A 21211-nucleotide genomic window follows, 5' to 3' on the forward strand; every position below is an offset into this window, starting at 1 on the left:
TAGAATTATGAGTATGACAACGTCAGGCTATATGTCTGGTACATCTGCAACTATGTTCAATAGAATTCCTCCCCATGTAATATTTTCTAGTATAGCCTATCTGGATCTACACTCAATAGAATTCCTTCCCATGTGATATTTCTAGTAAAGCCTATCTGGATCTACGCTCAATAGAATTCCTCCTCCTGTGGGCTGCTGTCAGTTCTTCACTACTCTAGATGAGCATGACAGAGACCCAACCAGCAGATGCACGTGTGAGTAATGAAAGCCCTCTTGTGACTGCACTCTTACTGTGAATCCCATTTCACATGCAACCAATAGTTTGCCATTTAAAAATACTTAAAACTAATTCTTCCTACTCCAGGGGGTTTGCGAATGATAAAAGTACCCCAGTGTACTTGTCAAATTGAAGAATTCAAAAAGATTTGTTTAAAGGTAGAATAGATACTTAGAGATTTGAAACACTTCTTGGTCCTTCCTAATGTGAGTGTGGGGATACAGTGATCAATGCATCACCACTGCCCTCTGTAACCCACCAACACCAGGTGCAGCATTTGCATGCTCTTCCCTTTAGGGCCGGATGCGATGTCAGCACGTTTTAGACCATGTCATTGTTTTCAATTCCTGTGACCCATGAAATGCATGGTGGGGAAGGTGAAATGCACTACGAGAAACTTTTAATTTTTTTTGCTTTTGGCTGGCAGTCTGAACAAGACCTAAGATGGTTTCTCGAGTACTTCACCAGTCAATTTCAGTCACTCTATGAGGGTAATGGCTTTATGACAAAAGATGATATTGGACGTGGTGGCACAGTAGTTAGCGTCACAGCATTGTAAGCAGTTGACCCGGGTTTGGTTCCTGATTGGTCCAGATCCAGGCTCTGTATCGTGTGCGAATCGAATCGAATCGAATTGAATTGATTTGAATTCTGCAGGTTGTCTGTAAGTCGCTTTGGATAAAAGCGTCTGCTAAATATCCGACCTTTACCCGAGAAGAGAGCATGGTGAAAGACTCGCCTTCCATCAGTCTCTCCCCCTCAAACCAACAAAATGGGGTCTCAAGATGTAGGACATGGCAGAGAGCTCCCTGGCTACGTCAACAAACTCTACACAGGTCTACACAGCGGACACAGGAGAAGGCTCCTGCTCAACGTGTGGTCATGGATTTACCCTACTATGGGTCTAATCCCCATTTTCATGGAGCGCTTCTACTCAGGGGTCAGAGCTTTTCCAGCGCATGAACAGCCACGGACTGGATTCCTGCGGCGCTGTTTGTGCAGAAAGGGACTGAGGGGAGCAAGCAAGCTTGGTTGGGCAAACACAAATTGAAAGTGGCTAAAAAAAGAAAACTGAACATTTTGTGTTTTGGCAGGACTCCAAAGCTATTATGGTGCTGTCTGATGCCTCTCATCCCACTGAGAGGGTCAGTGAAGAGAAACGACCACACTGAGGGTGTAGTGCCAGCCTCTCCGACTACCACAAACACATGGAAGGTGTGGATCAGATGGTTGGAGGTTATCTGTTCCAGCATTGTTCAAAGACATGGTGGAGGAGGCTCTTCTTCTTCTTTTAACTGGCTGTCAGATGCTACAATGCATACACCGCTGCAAGGGGTGCTGGAGGAAAGACATTCACAGCCAAGTACGAGAGACGCTACAAAGAGCGGAAACAGGACCTGCCACAGGAACGTGTCACGGCAAAGAGCGCTCCTCCACCGACCGTACCTGAGGGAGCCATATTTGAGCACGGCTGTGAGAAACTCTCTCAGAAGAGAAGGATCTGGAGGAAGACACATTTGAGCACGGCTGTGAGAAACTCCCTCAGAAGAGAAGGATCTGGAGGGAGTGTACACTGCCACTTACCTACTTGCAGTGCCACTTTCTTACAGTGCCACAACTTTGTCTGATTTTTGTTTTGTTTATTAATTAAAACAAAATTTAAATGAACATTAGGGCAAAGGCTATATGTTAAAGCTTAATGTTTAGGCTTTCGAAAGGTTTTCATTTCATGTTTCTTTCTGCTACTGAGGCTGAGAAATAAAGGTTTTAGTGAATGTTCTGTCAGTCTTTCAGAAAACTCTATTTTACAGTAGGAGGCTATTTTCAAACAATGCTTTTAGAATGCTCTCTTAGAGGGCACCTGACGTGTCATGATGGGTTAGCTTGCCCCAGCAGAGGTAATTGAGTGGAGTTTCCATGAGTGTTGACAGCTTGGGTGATAGCGTGCTAAAGATTACTGAGACAGTCATCCATCTTCAATCCCATCTGCCATTGCTTGCACCCCCCCCCCCCACACACACAATCAGGGGCAGAGGGGTGCAGAGATGATGGCTGTGACTAAAGACCTGATTAATGTGCCACATCAGATCCAAATGCTGCCTCTCTCTTCACACACACACACACACACACACACACACACACACACACACACACACACACACACACACACACACACACACACACACACACACACACACACACACACACACACACACACACACACACAACACACACACACACACACACACACACACACACACACACACACACACACACACACACAAAACTCTCGTCCAGATACAGTCCTGATGAGCATGTAAAGGGATCTGCTCCTGATCTGACAGTAAAGGGTTCGAGCTCCGATGTGACACAGATCCAAATTCTCTCTCTCTCTCTCCTCTGACAGAACCACCAGACCAGAATTGGATTCTGGAACACACCCGTACCTGACCTGTTGCAGGTCCAACAGAACCTTGCCAAGGCCGGATACCTTGTCTGTTTTAAGAGTTAGTATCTGCCTTGATTCAGAGGAAGTGTCTGCCTCTAGCCTCTAGCCTCAGAGATACAGCGTGTCACACATCACATGACTGCTGTCTGCTCAGAACACTGTGCCAGCATAGAAGCATCAGCGGTCAGCATCTATGAGCGCATGAAGATGATGACAACTAATATGGACTAATATGACTGAAAACACTTCGGAAAAATCTCACAGAATGATATGGCGAGATGGAGACCAAACCCCCGCAACACACACGACGCAACACACTGCAGGAACAACATCAACACATGACACACACTACGAAGATGAACACCCTATCAGGACACACACTCTGCAGGGGACGTGAGAGTGAGGTTAGTTCCAAGGAGGGAGAATTTGGATGGCGTCCATAGTGCAGGTGTTTGATGTCAACATGGGCAAACTGTGAAGCCAGAACACGCCTCACAGGGAGAATACAAGGACGCAGAGACCCCTCAGGAATCTTCTGTCACACAGCAACAAAGGCACACAAACACACACACACACACACACACACACACACACACACATGTTCTGACAAACACATACACACATGAATGCCCTGTCAGGCACAAACGTGTACACACAGACACACTCAACACAATTCTCTCTCACACACAGACACACACACACACATTCTGGAGCTGAGGGGTGTGTTGAGCTGATGGCTTTCATTCAGCAGCCAGCTGGAACATTCCATGGAGGCCAGCAATGCCAAGGTCCCTTCAGGGAGAGTTTTCACACACACCCACACAAACACACACACAAACACACACACACACACACACACACACACACCCAGCAGTACCAAGGCCCCTTCAGGGAGGGTATTCACACACTCCCACACACACACACTCACCCAGCAGTACCAAGGCCCCTTCAGGGAGGGCTATCAGGCCACTGCACAGAGCAGGACTCATGATGAGCAATATCCTCACACATACACACACATACATATTTACAAACGCAATCATACACACTCAGACACTACCACGCACACACACTCTCTCACAATAATATGCACACACACACACACACACACACACACACACACACACACACACACACACACACACACACACACACACACACACACACACACACACACACACACACACACACACACACACACACACACACACACACACACACAGAAAGGAACTAGACTTCTGAGTAGCACATTCACTGACCCCTAAACATGGTTCCGGAGTAGCCATCTATAAACTGACCAATCCTCAGGCAAAATCTCTGTGTGGTCACTTATATATTACAGTCTCCATCTATAAACTGAACAATCCTCAGGCACCATCTCTGCGTGGTCACTTATGCAATACAGTCTCCCAGCAGCATCCCACGGCAGCTATCTACAATCTCAGCATGTGATAGAGTCTGTACACAGAATCTCACCCAAACCTTCTCACCAATCTCTTATAATCACACTTATAATCAAAACTGGTTGTGACGGTGTGCCATCACTACGGTTGAGTATGTGCTCGGACTGCCATACCAACGAGTCTGGTGCTTTGGGATTGCGGTACACTGGTTCCCATCCCTTTCAGCTACAGCCTCTTATCCTATCTCTTATTTGACCACAACGCCTACTCCTGACCCACAGACAGGCCCAACCCCACACCTGTGTCTCACACCTGTGTCTCACACCTGGGTCTCACACCTGGGTCTACTCTGGCCAAAAGCATTCTCACTCCCTGTCTCACACCTCCGGTCAAAAGCATTCTCACTCCCTGTCTCACACCTGGGTCTACTCTGGCCAAAAGCATTCTCACTACCTGGCTCACACCTGTGTCTCACACCTGGGTCAAAAGCATTCTCACTCCCTGTCTCACACCTGGGTCTACTCCGGTCAAAAGCATTCTCACTCCCTGTCTCACACCTCCGGTCAAAAGCATTCTCACTCCCTGTCTCACACCTGGGTCTACTCCGGTCAAAAGCATTCTCTCTGATTATATTCCATATATTGTGCAGCTCAGTGCAAATCTCTGCTAATCCCCTGAGAGGGCTTACTGCTCTTATCGTCTGCACTGCTATGAGAAACAGGAGCAGAGGGTGACGGCAGAGAGGTACAGCACGTGGTCCTCAGTTCAACACGGTGCCTATATCAGACACACATGGTGTGTTAGAGTGTGGTGTGTTAGAGTGTGTGTGTGTGTGTGTGCAGACACAAATGTGCTGTATGGTGTGTTAGAGTGTGTGTGTGCAGCCTTGGTGTTTCTCCGGGGGTCCACAGGCCCATGTCCCCCTGCAGACAGTCTCTTGCTGCTCAGCCCGAGCACAGCCGGAGGTGCACTTCACACACACACACACACAGGAGAGGTGCACTTCACACACACACACACACACACACACACACACACACACACACACACACACACACACACACACACACACACACACACACACACACACACACACACACACACACACACACACACACCAAATCAGCTGGCCGGCTCAGCCAGCTTCAGAGGATTCAGACAAAACAAGCCCTGTGATCCAGTGGAGGATCTGTGTGTGGTTGTTTGTGTGTGTGTGTTTGTCAGTGTCTGTGCGTTTGTCTGTGTGTGTGTGCGTGTGTGTGTTGGTACAGAAGTACTGTCCTTACATTCCACGCATGTGCATTCCACAGTCTCTGTTCTCACGTCATCCCCTCAGATAGTCCACACACACACACACACACACACACACACACACACACACACACACACACACACACACACACACACACACACACACACACACACACACACACACACACACACACACACACACACACACACACACACACACACACACACACACACACACACACACACACACGCAAGCCTGCGTCAGTCTGAGGGATCGGAGCAATACACTAATGAGAAATATCTACTGTGGAAAAAAACAGGCCTTGCGATCAGAAGTCAAAACTTTGTCAAAAGGAAGGCCAGCGTTCATCTAGTGACCAAGGCCATATCATACATGATGCAGGAGGACTAGAAACTGGTTTCATAAGCACGCAGTGTGCCTTCAACCCTCGTTTTTTTACATACTGCTCACTGTATGACAAGGCTGACTGTATTTCTTGATTCTGAATGCAATCAATATCAGTTCCAGGCTGTGTTTCCCTCATAGAGCAGAGGAGGAAGCTGGTGGAGAGACGTCTCTGCGCACAGCTCTGCGTCTGAGGTCTGAGAGAGCCGAGCTGGTTTTGACTTTGACACGAAGGGGAAGGTGACAGAGAGAGAGATGGTGAGATAGCTTTAGTTCATATGGAGCGGTGCCATGGCCTGTGGGCACACACAACCCCAGCCTGTCAGCCTCTCTCACAGATATTTCATTACCCAGCGCTACGCACTACGGGGGGGGGGGGGGGGGGGGGGGACTTTAAAGCGTCACAGGAAATGTGCTGCTTCATGCTCAGCTGTGGATGGGCACCCAGTGGTTCATCGGCGGCACTTAAGCCAGAGACGCACCAAACTAAAGCCAAAGAACTAGCCGCGGCGACGGCTGACGGTTGTGTCGCCTCATTTACATTTACATTTACATTTACATTTAGTCATTTAGCAGACGCTTTTATCCAAAGCGACTTACATATGTGCGACTTACAATGTATACACATTTTTTTACATTTACACTGATGGCACACTGCACATCAGGAGGAATTAGGGGTTCAGTGTCTTGCTCAAGGACGCTTCGACAGGGAATCGAACTAGCAACCTTCTGATTACTAAACGACTTCTCTACCTACTGTACCACTGTCGCCCCACTGTCGCCTCACGTCGCCTGTGTCTGGGCCAAATGCCAATGACAATATTCCTGTTTTTGTTTTGGTGTGTGTGTATTGAGGTTGCATACCCGTCAATAATTGTGTAGTTGTGCCCCTGCCAACACATCAGTCCTGACTCCTGACTGGCGACTGACCCACCTGAGAGGCGACTGACCCACCTGAGAGGCCAGAGACTCCCCAGTCCACTGGCTGCCTTCAGCTACATTCATCAGATCTCTCTTCTAGTCTTATAATCCCAACCTTGAAGGATAGGACTGGGTAAAGGTGTCCCCTGGCTTTGGAGAGTATACGTATATCTAACTCTACTCTTGGAGTAAGTATATCTATCTCAACTCTTGGGAGAATATAAGTATATCTAACTCTACTCTTTGGAGAGTTTAAGTATATCTAACTCTACTCTTGCAGAGTAGAAGTATATCTAACTGTACTCTTGGAGAGTAGAAGTATATCTAACTCCGTGACTTAGTGGAGTCTCCTCAGAGAGGAACATCTGTCCCGCTAGCTCCTGTGCAGTGGCAGACCCCCTTGGGCAGTCCAGAGCGCCCCTGTGCTAGTGTGTGTGTGTGTGTGTGTGTGTGTGTGTGTGTGTGTGTATGTGTGTATGTGTGTGTGTGTGTGTGTGTGTGTGTGTGTGTAGGAGTGTGTGTAGGAGTGTGTGTAGGAGTGTGCTTGTGTGAGTGTGCTTGTGTGTGTGTGTCTGTGTGTGTGTGTGTGTGTGTGTGTCACCTCCAGCACTGCTCCCATGTTTGGTCCTATCAGGCTTAGGACAGCCCTGTGAGTCACCCACCGTAAGCCTCTCCTTCAGGGGGATCTGGCCTCTTATGCGCTCACCTTGCCTGGATAGGACCAGCTGTTAGGGTCAGATGCTCTCTCTCTCTCTCTCTCTCTCTCTCTCTCTCTCTCTCTCTCTCTCTCTCTCTCTCTCTCTCTCTCTCTCTCTCTCTCTCTCTCTCTCTCTCTCTCTCTCTCTCTCTCTCTCTCTCTCTCTCTCTCTCTCTCTCTCTCTCTCTCTCTCTCTCTCTGATGCACAAATACAAATACAAGTACACACACACACACACACACACACACACACACACACACACAAACAGATGCACAAACACAAGTACACACACAGGCATACATCACTCACTCACTCACTCACTCACTCACTCACTCACTCACTCACTCACTCACTCACTCACTCACTCACTCACTCACTCACTCACTCACTCACTCACTCACTCACTCACTCACTCACTCACTCACTCACTCACTCACTCACTCACTCACTCACTCACTCACTCACTCACTCACTCACTCACTCACTCACTCACTCACTCACTCACTCACTCACTCACTCACTCACTCACTCACTCACTCTCTCACTCTCTCACTCTCTCACTCACTCACTCACTCACTCACTCACTCACTCACTCACTCACTCACTCACTCACTCACTCTCACTCTCACTCTCACTCTCACTCTCACTCTCACTCTCACTCTCAGATGCACAAATACAAGTACACACACACACACACACACACACACACACACACACACACACACACACACAAACAGATGCACAAACACAAGTACACACACAGGCATACAACACACATACACACACACAACCTGATTTGTAATGTGCTTGTGGATGGGAACAAAGGGGTTGCTCTCTGTTTGAGTTTAAGGTGGCTATTTCTACTGGCTAAAAACGGCTATTTCTACTGCCTGCAGAAGCTCCCACTGGGTTTGAGTGTGTGTCTTTTTTTAGTAAGATTTCAACAGTCTGTGGAGAGTGGGGGGATGTGTAATTATTTCTGTAATGTGTGTGTAGAGGTTGTGTTACTGTCTCAGTATACATTGTGTTACTGTTACTATGTCTGTATTAGCATTTCGGCACAGTTTGTTTTTTTAACAAAGTGTGTGCTGGCCTTTCTGGGGAGTGTGAGTGTGTGTGTGTGAGTGTGTTGGTAAAAAGTGTGTTAGTGTTTGCTATGGATAGGGATTATTTTTGTTTCTCTGAAGCGGTGCTTGTCAGCGCACCTGCCATGAGGGATGTTTGGATGCATTTGACTTTACGAGGCTCACTTTGCCCTGTTGTGGCTGCTGCTCCACTGCAAATGAAAATGACAGACTGAATGATTTTGCCCCGCAGTGAAACTGCAATGTTTTTCTCATCGTGGCTCAGTTGCCTGTTGTCTCAGAGGAACGATAACCGATGGTGATGTTTTTACAGTAATATGCTACAGACACAGCTAATGACTCCTAGCGCATTGAGTGCTGAATAAAGTCACACAGAAGTAACAGCCATTTCAACTGAAATTACCTGGGGGGAGGGGAGTTTAATAACATGTCACATAATATATTAAATAACACAGATTTGAACCGTGTGCCATGCATATATCTAGCCTCTCTCTCTATCTCTCTCATGTCATTAAGCCAGCTCATGAGACCAGAGTGAAAGGAGCTTTCTTTCAAACATCAACGTAAAAGAGAATAAACATAAGTTCCTGTTTCTTTGGAATACCGTAATGATATCAGGGGAGTGGAGATGGAAGTAGGGATCGACCAATATTTATTATTTGAATATACCGATATCAATATCTAATGGCTGATGGTGGATAACAGATATGTGGCCCATATTTTGGGCCGATATTCATTTATCATATTTGGCTGTTACAAAAAGGGGAATTATAATGAGTCCATTTGGGAATACCTTCTATGAGAAACAGCAGGCAATGCACAGACCACCAGGGAATAATCGTTGTTTTACAAACCTAAAAATAGAAAAAAATCTGTGAAATGCACGTTTAAATCTATGCCTCTAAATCTATGAAAGACAAATGAATGGCACCAACAATGGCACTGACTAAGTTAGGTAGCAATGATATGGATGAAGCTAACCTTATCTAGCTAGCCAGTTAACTTAAGCTGAGACTGAGCTATTGTTCTACCATTATGGTTTACATTTTAAATAAGGTTACATTTATAATGTTTCAGCACTTCATTCTAAAGAAATGCACTCTGACTCAAATGTGCCTGCATGAATGTGCTAAAATAGGATGTTAAAGTATATAAATTGGGAAATGATGAATCAACCAGTGCCCGTAAAAGTGCAGTGAATGCCTCCCTCCTAGCCCAATTTTACTCTCTGGTGCACCATTTGCCTTTGCTGCAAATATCATGGCTATGGTTCCCAAGCAGGAGTTTACAGAAGTTAATGTTAATGAAAAAATGAAGTATATAAAAAAGAAAGAACGGAATGTAAATAGTTCTAGCTCTGTATGCAAGTAAACCTACCATACGTAGCGTAACCATAAGAGGGCACGTGTGGACAAATATCAGCAACAAAGATATGAGGAGGCCGAAACCGATATCAACCCAAGTGTCAAAGGGGACATATAGCAGTGTTTCCCCTACCGTTATATTAGGGGGGCGCCCCGCCCCCCCAACGGCACCCCCCGCCCCCCCTGGAAGGTCAAGTTAATTTTGTTCAATTTTATTTTCTATAAAGCGCCAAATCACAACGGAAGTAATTTAAGGTTACTTTTCCTATAGAACAGGTCTATAGCTTGTTCTTTTATTAAACAAAATAAATAGCCTTATGTTATTTATCTTATTTACACGACGGCATGTCATTTCTGTCTCTACATGGTCGCGCGTTTACAATTCTCTGCTCTCTGTATCGCGCATGGCAGAGTTCCGCCGCGATGCGCACAAACACACAGACACGTGCGCGCACACACAGGTGAGCACGCTCCCACCAGCGGACAGAATTGGGCTTAAGAACCAGTGCACAGCTACGGACACTTTTAAGCTTTAAAAAACTAATATCCAGGCGTTCATGAATCCGGCAGAGATCTTTTCCTCGGTAGGGTCGACAATGAGGCCCAATGAGAATGGCTACAACAGACGTGGAAACAGAACGTACGTACAGAATGTCCGCACCGAAAATTCAGAAATAGATCTGGCTTCCATTTTTTATCTTTTTCCGTGAGTTGTGCGTGGCCCTTTTTACATAGAGTCTGCTAATAAATCTATGAAATGTAACGAAAATTATTTATTTTGCTGTGAATAATGAAGGAAGCAATAAATCCGATTATTTGCCAAACCCTCAAGACCTGTTGCCATGGAGATTTAACGTTACTTTCTGTTTGAAGACAAGGTAGCAGCTAGTGTTGAAGAATGGATGACTTGAAATTGGACGACTTTAAATTAATATATGAAATTGAACATCAACACCTATACGGATAAAATAAATAAACAAGGATAGCAAAACAGATTGATAAGCAATGAGAACGGCAGAAACACAGGCAGGACGTCAGATGACGAGACAGATCATAGTGACACAGGCAGTTTTTTTTTTTTAAATTTTCGTCATATGAAGGCTGAGACATTCATAACATCTTATTCAGTCGTACTGGTCCTTTTGTAATGCCAACATGTGCACTTCGTTGTGGATAAGTAAAGCCTATTTTGCAAAATTTTTGTAGTCCTGGTAATCTTTTGTTTGGCATATTGGTGAGGTTATTAAGAGGACCATTTCTCAATCGTTTTGTTCTTGATGAATTAATGTTTGTTTAATAATCAATTATTTTTCAACAAATAACTCAATTATAATTACAAAGAGGACAATTCATAACTTTTTATCGCAACTTTCACTTGTTTCGCCAATTTCATTGCAACAAAAACCTAAAAATAAAAACTTTCATCGCAACTTTTTGGAAAAGCTCCTGCAAAATCAGGAATTTTAGGCCGCAAATATCTTAAAAAATGTTCTTCCAGAAGCCCAGAAAGATACACCACTGCAGCGACAAAAGCTGCACACTTTGTGGATAATTGTCATAAAAAGACATGTTCCGATGTTTAGTTGTTATATTGACTGCTGTCATTAAAAGAAACACATGAACACCATGATTCCTTTAAGCGTTTGTGTCGGTGGCCACGCCGCGCCGCGTGCACCGTGCCGCAGCCCCCCCCCCCCCCCAAATCTGTAAACCTAGGGGAAACACTGTATAGCATGTATATCTATGTAAAGATAGTCTACCCTATATTAAATATAGAGTCCGCGATCCTGTCGGAAGGTCAAAAGGTCAAAAGCCAATCAAGTTATACCCCTCCCTTGCGTGCTCCTGAAGCAACTTATTGATTGGCTGGAATCATTTTTGGCTCTGCCAACATCTTTGTTTCCCATTTACTGAGCCAGGGCTATGGTGGTCGAGCGCTGGATTTTTAATTTTATTTAGAAAAGACAGCTAGAGGACTGCGAGGAGCAATTTACTGAATTTCACAAGAAGTGTGTTGGATTAGAGTCGTGGACTGCACACATGTGCCACTGTTAGTTTCTCCAAATGACATAAAAGCCACACATGTGAGAGTCAGCATGAGATGTCAGCTTTCGTCTCAACAGAGAGTGCCAGCATGCGCTGGGGAGGACACCTCTCCTCTAACAATCCTCCTGGGGGGGGGGGGGGGGGAGGACACCTCTCCTCTTACGATCCTCCTGGGCCGGGGGGGGGGGAGGACACCTCTCCTCTAACAATCCTCCTGGGGGGGGGGGGGAGGACACCTCTCCTCTAACAATCCTCCTGGGGGGGGGGGGAGAGGACACCTCTCCTCTTACGATCCTCCTGGGCCGGGGGGGGGGGGATGAAACTGCTGAAACATCTGAGGCATGTGCTGCAGCTCTGAGGAACACCGGTGTGCCGCCCGCCAGAGACGGTGAGAGATGAGCGCGGTGCTGTGACGCCACATTCCTGCCCCAGTCACAGTGAGAGTGTGAGTGAAAGTGTGTGCATGTGGGTATGTGTGTGTTTGTGTGTGTGTGAGAGAGAGAGTATGAAAATGAGAATGAGAGTGTGTGGCTGAGTGAGAGTGTGTGTAAGAATGAGAATTTGTTTGAGTGAGACTGAGTGTGAATGTGAAAAAGGGAATGTGTGTTTGAGTGAGAGTGTGTATAAGAAGTGTGTGTTTGAGTGAGAACATGTTTTGAGTGAGAGTGTGTGTTAGGGAGAGTACATGTGATGGTGAGGGTGTGTGTGTACTCCATAGGATTATTATGTAAAACAGCCGCTGACAGCTTCAAGAAAGAACACAGACTTTGAATGAAGACCTAGTGACAGCCCCAGTGTGGTGTGTGTAGTTCAAGGTAGAGTGTGTGTGTGTGTGTGTGGGGGGGGGGGGGGGGGAGTGGCAGTAAGATGCCAAATGAGAGTGTATGTGTGTGTGTGTGTGCGCGTCACCCCTGAAACATTTATGCAAACTTGTGCATATGTGTGTGTGTGTGTGTGGCACAGCATCAGAATCTGTATTATTAAAGCACTGGTCTACTCTCTTTATTACAATGCTGGTCGGTTGCCTTTCCAAACTCTGTAGTACTGGTTCCACTCTGGAATACCGGCCTCAACAGCTACACAGTCTATAGTATAGAGTAAGTGCGTGTGAGTCTAAGAGTGTTTGTCCGAGCGAGAATGTGTGTGAGAGTGGCGGTGTGTGTGTGTGACTGAGAGTGTGTGACCTAGTCCAGCTCAGCAGCGTGACCGCAGAAGAGGACGCCCAGCCAGACGAAAGACGGAACCATGACAGGAAGTGAAGAGGAAAACAGCCCCTGGACTAAAGACTGAAGAGCTGAGCAGAGCAGTGGCGGCACATCACTTTTTTAAACTGAGAAAGCCCCAACATGCTGATCACCATAGACAGTAACGGCTGCAGCTGATCACCATAGACAGTAAAGGCTGCAGCTGATCACCATAGACAGTAACGGCTGCAGCTGATCACCATAGACAGTAAAGGTTTCTGCTGATCACCATAGACAGTAAAGGCTGCAGCTGATCACCATAGACAGTAACGGCTGCAGCTGATCACCATAGACAGTAAAGGCTGCAGCTGATCACCATAGACAGTAAAGGCTGCAGCTGATCACCATAGACAGTAACGGCTGCAGCTGATCACCATAGACAGTAACGGCTGCAGCTGATCACCATAGACAGTAACGGCTGCAGCTGATCACCATAGACAGTAAAGGTTTCTGCTGATCACCATAGACAATAAAAGGCTGCAGCTGATCACCATAGAAAGTTTTTTTGCGCACCCACTGATCATTTTGTTCTTTCACAGTCCTGTCAGAGCGGCACAACACTCAACAGTGATTGGCTAGTCTGGCTTCCCATCGGCAGTGTTAATGTGCGTGCAGGCCTACTGTGAATCGAGAAGCTCAGAACGATTTCACTTTGAAAATCGTTTCACACATAGCCTACTCACACAGACCCCCCCCCCCCCACACACACACACACTCACACCTTCACTGTACAGAGAAAAATCCAAACAGAACTTGGAGTAGTAGAGTGTAAATAGCTCGTTAATAGCTTGTACAGATATCTGATGATAGATACACACACACACACACACACACACACTGTAGAAAAGCAAGTGACTGCTGAGGCTCAGGACCTATAGCTGCTGGTCTCACACACATGAAGCTGATGAAGCATCTGGAGGTTTAGGGCAGGCTGCTCCTTTATCTGACCCCCCAGTCTGCTCTGATCAGGCCTGTAAAGCTCACCCAAACATCTGCTCTGGTGTGCTTCTCCTACACACACACACACACACACACACACACACACACACACACACACACACACACACACACACACACACACACACACACACACACACACACACACACACACACACACACACACACACACACACACACACACACACACACACACACACACACACACAGCTGCAAAACAGCAGCTGGAATGAGGGGGGTAGTCAGTATGTGTGTGTGTGTGTGTCTGATTTAGCAGCGTAGGTGAAGGGGGAGATGATGAAAGGTGAGGTAATGCTGTTGTCGTGACAAACACACACGTTGATTAGATTTTAGTGAACGTGAGCGAAGCCCGGAAACGAGAGATGGCTGCTGGCATCAGCTGTGCCGCTGTCAGTAACTGTGTCATCCACTCAACATGAATGGACAAATAGATCAAGGAAATGCACACATCATTGATGACACAAACACACACGGCACAAATCACTGACATCCATACTACCTTCCCATTTGTTCTCTCAAATATTCACAAAATACAAAAAACACACACACACACAACAGCCATACTACATTTCCCCTCCCATTGTCTCAAATGATCACAAAATACAAAGCACCTAAAACAGCTGTAAAACACACACACGACATACACACCTCCACACACACTCGACACACGACTTTAACGGAAATGACAAGACAAATGACATGACGAGACTGTCGCACACAATCAACACACATCTTTCCCTGACTTTTCTCTCAAACACTTCAGTACAAAACACACACACACACACACACACACACACACACACACACACACACACACACACACACACACACACACACACACACACACACACACACACACACACACACACACCTCTTCCCTACCTTTCTTTTTGCTGAGGATGCATGTTTACTGCTCAGACGTGGCTCCTTTTCTGTGTGTAGGGAGAAGTCAGGAGAGTAGCCAGTGAAAACGATATAACATCAGAACTCTCTCACACACACACACACACACATCTCTGAACTTTCCTGAGTACATACACCTATAAATAGACACACAGCTCATAGTTGGATGAAGATTATTTACATCCAGCTGTACACATATGGATAACACATCTGTTTTGAACAGTACAGGGAAAGCTAGGGCTTCTCTGATGTGTGTGTGTGTGTGTGTGTCACCCCTGAAAGCATCTATGGAAGAGAGTAGCCAGACGTGCGCAAACTTGTGTGTGTGTGTGTGTGTGTCACAGCATCAGAATCAGTGCTATCAAAGCACTGGTCTACTCTCTTCATTACTGGTCTGTTGCCTTTCTGTTGCCTTTCCAAACTCTGCAGTACTGGTTTCACTCTGGGAAGCTGGCCTCAACAGCTACACAGTCTATAGGCTTCCGGGCATAAAACACCACAGGGCTCACAACAGAACCATTATGCTGGACTGTATTGGCTCTTGCCAAGCCTCTAAGTAGGCATAGGTAGGGCTACTATAAGATATCAGGCTTTGCTTTTCAAATAATTCCCTGGTCACTAGGCCTACTATCTAAGATGCTGATAAACGCATCGGCAAATCCCACATTCACTACCTCATTAAACAGTAGGCAGAGGTAATGATCCATGATAATGATGCCTGATAGTTCCCTCATCGGACTACAGAATTCACTCCGCCTTTGTGGACCATTTGCCTCGTTATTATTTCGCATCATCGTGTATGCAACACAACGTCCTGAAAATTAGGATTGACAGGCCTGTCTAATGCGCATGTTCAGTGTTGCTGGGGGGTTGTAAATCCTCATTTATTAAAAAGACTGTCCTGATCAGTCTTAAATCGACGGGCCCCCATACACATCTGCGCAACATATTTTGTTAATAAGCTCATGCTTGCAATCTTTAAGCCGTTTAACAAAAATCAGTATAGGCCTAAATATGTGGGGCGCTGAGGGAAAGTTAAATTTGTTGTCACTTCACTATGCGCTACAGTAGGGCACAGTGCTGGGTGAGTAATCTAGTCTGTTCATGGACACAGGACAAGAGATTTAGGCACATCTAAATCCAGCTGGTTCAGGGGCTCACCCAGTGAGATGATACTGAATTCACACCCAAACAAACATTTCTGAGTTAGAAACGATCGCAATAAACGTGCAATAGCTTCCGGCTGCTCTCAAAACATTCTAACTCAGAAGTTGGAGAATGCTGATATCGCGGAAAGTATACTAGTTAGCCCGTAGCTTAAACAATCAAATGTGTATCCAAAACTATGGCTGTGCGGGACGAATGTTACCTCCGAGCGTCAACAGTCATGAGACAAAATTCTCTGGCACTCATTCATTCAGAACTTTTTACTCCTTCTACTCTAGTGAGCGGTTTGAGGTAACAACTTGGCATGGAAAGACTCCGCTATAACTCACCCCATTCTCCTCTGAGGACTTTCGATGTCAGTCTGGTCACTCCGAGATACACGATGTCTTTACAATTAGATTTTCGTGTTTTCCTCTGCGTGTGACCCCCCCTGTTTTCCTTCTCGTTTGTAGGTCCAAACAAACATCCGAAATTCCGAAACGTATCCTTTGTTCAGACGATTTGCAAACAGAAATGTACATAGACCCTCAATACAATTTCACTGACACGTCCGTCCATGCATCTCCAAGGAAAACACAATAGGGGGCAATAAAACGAAGTTATCGCCTATACTTTGTTGTTTCGCTGTTGTAGATCCTTCATTGCAACAATAGCTCTCTCCCCTCTCTTTTGTCCTTAATGTTCAGAGCGTCCCGTTTTTCTCTGTCATATTCCAGCCAGTTAGCCACAGTCCACTAACCACAGAGCCTTCTCGCGCACAGAAAAGCGCCGCCACAAGTAGCCGACTCCTGGCGGGGAGAGTCAGGCAGCTGTATCTGTGCGTGGACCTTTCTCTTGTGAGCCTGTGAGGAAATCCTTTGTCAGGAGTACTTTGGCTCCAAGTCCTGCCAACACTGCTCATTGGTATCCCGTTCGCAATTCCTCGCTGGATTAAAATAAAAAAAAACTCCCTCATGAACGCCATCTGCTGGTAATAATGTTTACAGTAACTTTACATGGAGATCAACTGCTATCCTCAAAGTTGGCTTGACCTGGGAGGCCTAATAGTAAACGTTTAAAAATCTGTTCCACATATGCATTCATAACAAAACAAAAAACAAAAAAATATGTATTATAAAATATATATATATATATATTTATATATATAAAAAAATATATATATATATACATATATATATATATATATATATATATATATATATATATCAAGTCTGAATAATACTTGTTAGGAGTAACCTCTGAGATTTGTTTTTGTGTCACACTGGGACCATGGCATTTTGATTGCCCAAAAGGTGTTTCTGCAGTTATGGAAACATGAGGCCCGGTTACAATAGGTCATATAGATTACAAAAGGTCATGAAAGCCAACACAGCAGCCTATTATTTATTTATTTTCTGCTGACGAGGGCCTCATTGAGTTCCTTTAGCTGATGTTGTAGAGTAAGAACACCAAGTTCATGGGTTCAGTATCCAGGATGCACACATGCTGATACAAATGTGCATCTGTGCAATACTGTAAGTCACTTTCAGTAAAAGTGTCAGCTAAATGTAAAAATGTCTTCTTTTTCAGGTTTCACAGAGATGAATGAGAAGGATCTGAGCCCCATCTGGCCCCAGACTGGCCCTGATTCCTGATGGAGAGAACCTTAGAGATAGACTGGCCCTGATCCCTGATGGAGAGAACCTTAGAGACAGAGTGGCGAACAAGGCAAACAGCACCCGCGCCCCTTCATTTAACTGCCATCTGGGTGACGGGACTGCCCCCTCTATTCACCAAAACCACATCCACATTAGTATTATGTTTCGTAATACTAAGCAGGATGTCAACTGTTACTCTGCTGCTAGGTGTGAGGTATACGTGTACATGTGTGTGAGGTATCCGTGTACATGCAAGTGAGGTATGGTTGTACATGTGTGTGAGGTATGCGTATACATGTGTGTGAGGTATGCGTATACATGTGTGTGGAGGTATGCGTGTACATGTGTGTGAGGTATGCGTGTACATGTGTGGAGGTATCCGTGTACATGTGTGTGAGGTATGCGTATACATGTGTGTGAGGTATGCGTATACATGTGTGTGAGGTATGCGTATACATGTGTGTGAGGTATGCGTGTACATGTGTGTGAGGTATGCGTGTACATGTGGTGTGAGGTATGCGTGTACATGTGGTGTGAGGTATGCGTGTACATGGTGTGTGAGGTATGGCGTGTACATGTGTGTGAGGTATGCGTATACATGTGTGTGAGGTTATGCCGTATACATGTGTGTGAGGTATGCGTATACATGTGTGTGAGGTATGCGTGTACATGTGTGTGAGGTATGCGTGTACATGTGTGTGAGGTATGCGTATACATGTGTGTGAGGTATGCGTGTACATGTGTGTGAGGTATGCGCTATGGCTATCTATTAGTGTGTTTAATGGTGGCTTTATGATGGTGTGATGAAAGTACCTTGGTTTTGTGACTATCTATCTATCTATCTATCTGCCTGTCTGTCTGTCTGTCTGTCTGTCTAATGATCTAGTCTTGAACTCCCTGAATCCCTATCAGGGTCAGCTGTGTTAAGGTAGGTAAGGATAGGTAAGTATGCACCTCTCTGTTTTGCATTTGGTCTTCACTCTGGGTTGCTTCCATTAAAGCCAGTGACGAGGTAAAAGAAACAGGTGGCTCGTATCGTTGAGGGCAGAACTAATGATAGAAGGAGCTGTCCTTTATCAGGCGGAATCAGGGGCTTTAGAGTTAGCCTTAGCATGAGAGTAATCCAGTGATGGAGGAGAGCACACGGTGCCTGGCCTTTTCTCCTCACCCCCCTCCATCACTCGTATTGGTATTTCACTAACGGACCTGGGATTCCAGTTCCTCCTAAATCCCGGCTGAAAGGCAGAAAACGTTGTCATGTCACAGGCTCAATAAAAGCCTATTATTATGAATTTATTATAATGTAAAAGCCTATATTATTTTTCTACGTCCAACTGTAGCACAGGTCAAAAGATGGCGGTCTGTGTAGAGCTAATCAGAGGAAGGGATCGTCCACCATGTCAGCAATCTTTTGTGTCTGTATTACCAAACAGAAGCATACTCCAGCAGAAGAGAGAGAAACATTTGTGCGATAAGAGAGTAAAGCAGGGATCATTAATGTTGGGGCCAGAGGAGATCAAGCAGCCATGGCCCTGACATACCAGGATGGAACCAATCAGATTGAATTAGCCTACAACAAGAGAGTGCTCTTTTTCATCTGCCTATTCTTCTGTACATGATGTATTATTTATTTCTGTCCTGCCGGGCTCATTAGTGTGTGCTGGAGGCTGCGCTCGTTTTGTCATGAGACTGAACTCAAAGTTTTCCTCTCTAGAGAATTCCTCCACAGGCTGTTTCAACCTTATCTCTCTATGCATACAAGTCTGCATGAGGATGAGAGCCACCCAACAACAGCATGGAAACATATGAAAGAACGTCATGGATGGATGAATAGAAGATACAAGCACACACACACACAAACACACACACACACTGTAGTCTAAGCCTTCATCTCAGATAAATGATTTGAGGCTTAAAAAACATCCTGACCTTCCTGAAGCGGTTTGGGAATCTAATTTCAGCAGAGCTTGGTTTCACATGGCTGCCCTGTGTTAGAGTATTTTTCACTCTTGCGTGTTGTTTTGGAGAGGAACCACCATACGAAGCAATTTGTTGTAACAAGATAAGTTTTACTGGTAGATACTGACACAATACAACTTGCTCAAGAGACAATCAAGTACAGTCAAGCAAGCTGGAGAATGCATTCTGATCTGATACAGGCGATGCTCAAACTCAAAGGCCTAATCCAGTCATGTCACTCTGGGCCCCTGGGCCGCCCATCTATCGATCTTAAGATTGTGACATACTGTCTCGTCCACTCTGCACATAGTAATAACACATGATTCTTGTGGTATTTTCCATTTACAGAACTTCTGTTTTTCATCTGCTGACACATCTTTATCGTCTGAAAGCTTTCCCTTATCTGCGCCACAGACTGGCAAATAATGTTCTTCTCTAAACTTAGTTTCCACTTGCTCTTTCACACAGCCTTCTGTCCCAGTTTTAACTTGCTGTCTCGTCTGGCTTTTTTCATTTGATACATTTCATTTGATACATTTGATACTTCAAATTTATCTTACACCTGACAACATGGACGCTGTGATGGCTGAAGTAAATGAGCTAAACTCTCAACAGCACTAATGTCCACATGAAGAAATAAACACAGTATGTGAGCATTTCCCTGGTCATAGAATAAAGGCTAGACAAACCACTCCACCACAACTGAGCAACAGCAGGATCCCTCTCTCCCTCCCTCTCTCTCTCCCTCCCTCCCTCTCTCCCTCCCTCCCTATCTCCCTCCCTAAGTGGACAGAGAAAAGTACAGGAAACATCCTGAGAAGGCAATGGGGCCTGTATGACCAAGTGTTATGAACTGGCTCGTGAGGATTGGAGACAGACCACATACTATACAAAAATAGGGCTTCATTTCAATAAAACAAAAAAAGGGGATACAATAGTAAATGCAAAACTAATCTCCACTCCACTGGGAGAGCTGAACAATGTTGTAATTCATTATCACTGTTAGCTAAAGCTATCGTCTAGAAGGAGGGCCGTGTGCAAGTAAATAAATGCATCGATCTACTTGCACATCTAGTGTCATCTATATGGGCTCTGAAACTATTTAATTGTTTTGTTGCTATATAAATATAATTTAATTTAATTAAATATATAGAAAAGAAAATTCTTGTTTGAGTAGTTCTTTAACTAACATTGTAAGTGATTAAACTGCATTAGTGCTGAGAGTAATACTGCTTGCTTCCACTATAAGCACATGGAGAGGATCGATGCTAAAAGGTAAAGAGCAGAATCAGTGGTGGAAGAAGTATTCAGGTCCTTGATTTTGGTCAAAGTACCAATACAGCAATGTAAGAAAACTCCATTACAAGTAAAAGTCCTGCATGAATGTTTTTGTCCTTGATTTTTGGTAATTCTGGTTTAATTT

The 21211-nt window shown here is 45.2% G+C and overlaps 1 protein-coding gene across 3 annotated transcripts in view; it reads right to left on the reverse strand.

Moving 5' to 3' along the window:
- The window catches only part of LOC122130375 (homer protein homolog 3-like), a 42409-nt gene extending 25416 nt beyond the window's left edge, over positions 1–16993 (reverse strand). For 2 of the 3 annotated variants that reach the window (XM_042705112.1, XM_042705111.1), the window contains exons 1-2: positions 16522–16993; positions 15005–15054 (exon numbers count right to left, since the gene is read on the reverse strand). In XM_042705112.1, the coding sequence (XP_042561046.1) occupies positions 15005–15027 (23 nt within the window). In that variant the 5' untranslated portion in view covers positions 15028–15054; positions 16522–16993. The remainder of the gene's footprint in view (positions 1–15004; positions 15055–16521) is intronic. The other variant, XM_042705113.1, reaches the window with a different exon arrangement.
- Positions 16994–21211: the final 4218 nt, after the last annotated feature.

Source organism: Clupea harengus, unplaced genomic scaffold, assembly GCF_900700415.2.
Source record: "Clupea harengus unplaced genomic scaffold, Ch_v2.0.2, whole genome shotgun sequence".
Lineage (NCBI taxonomy): Eukaryota > Metazoa > Chordata > Actinopteri > Clupeiformes > Clupeidae > Clupea > Clupea harengus.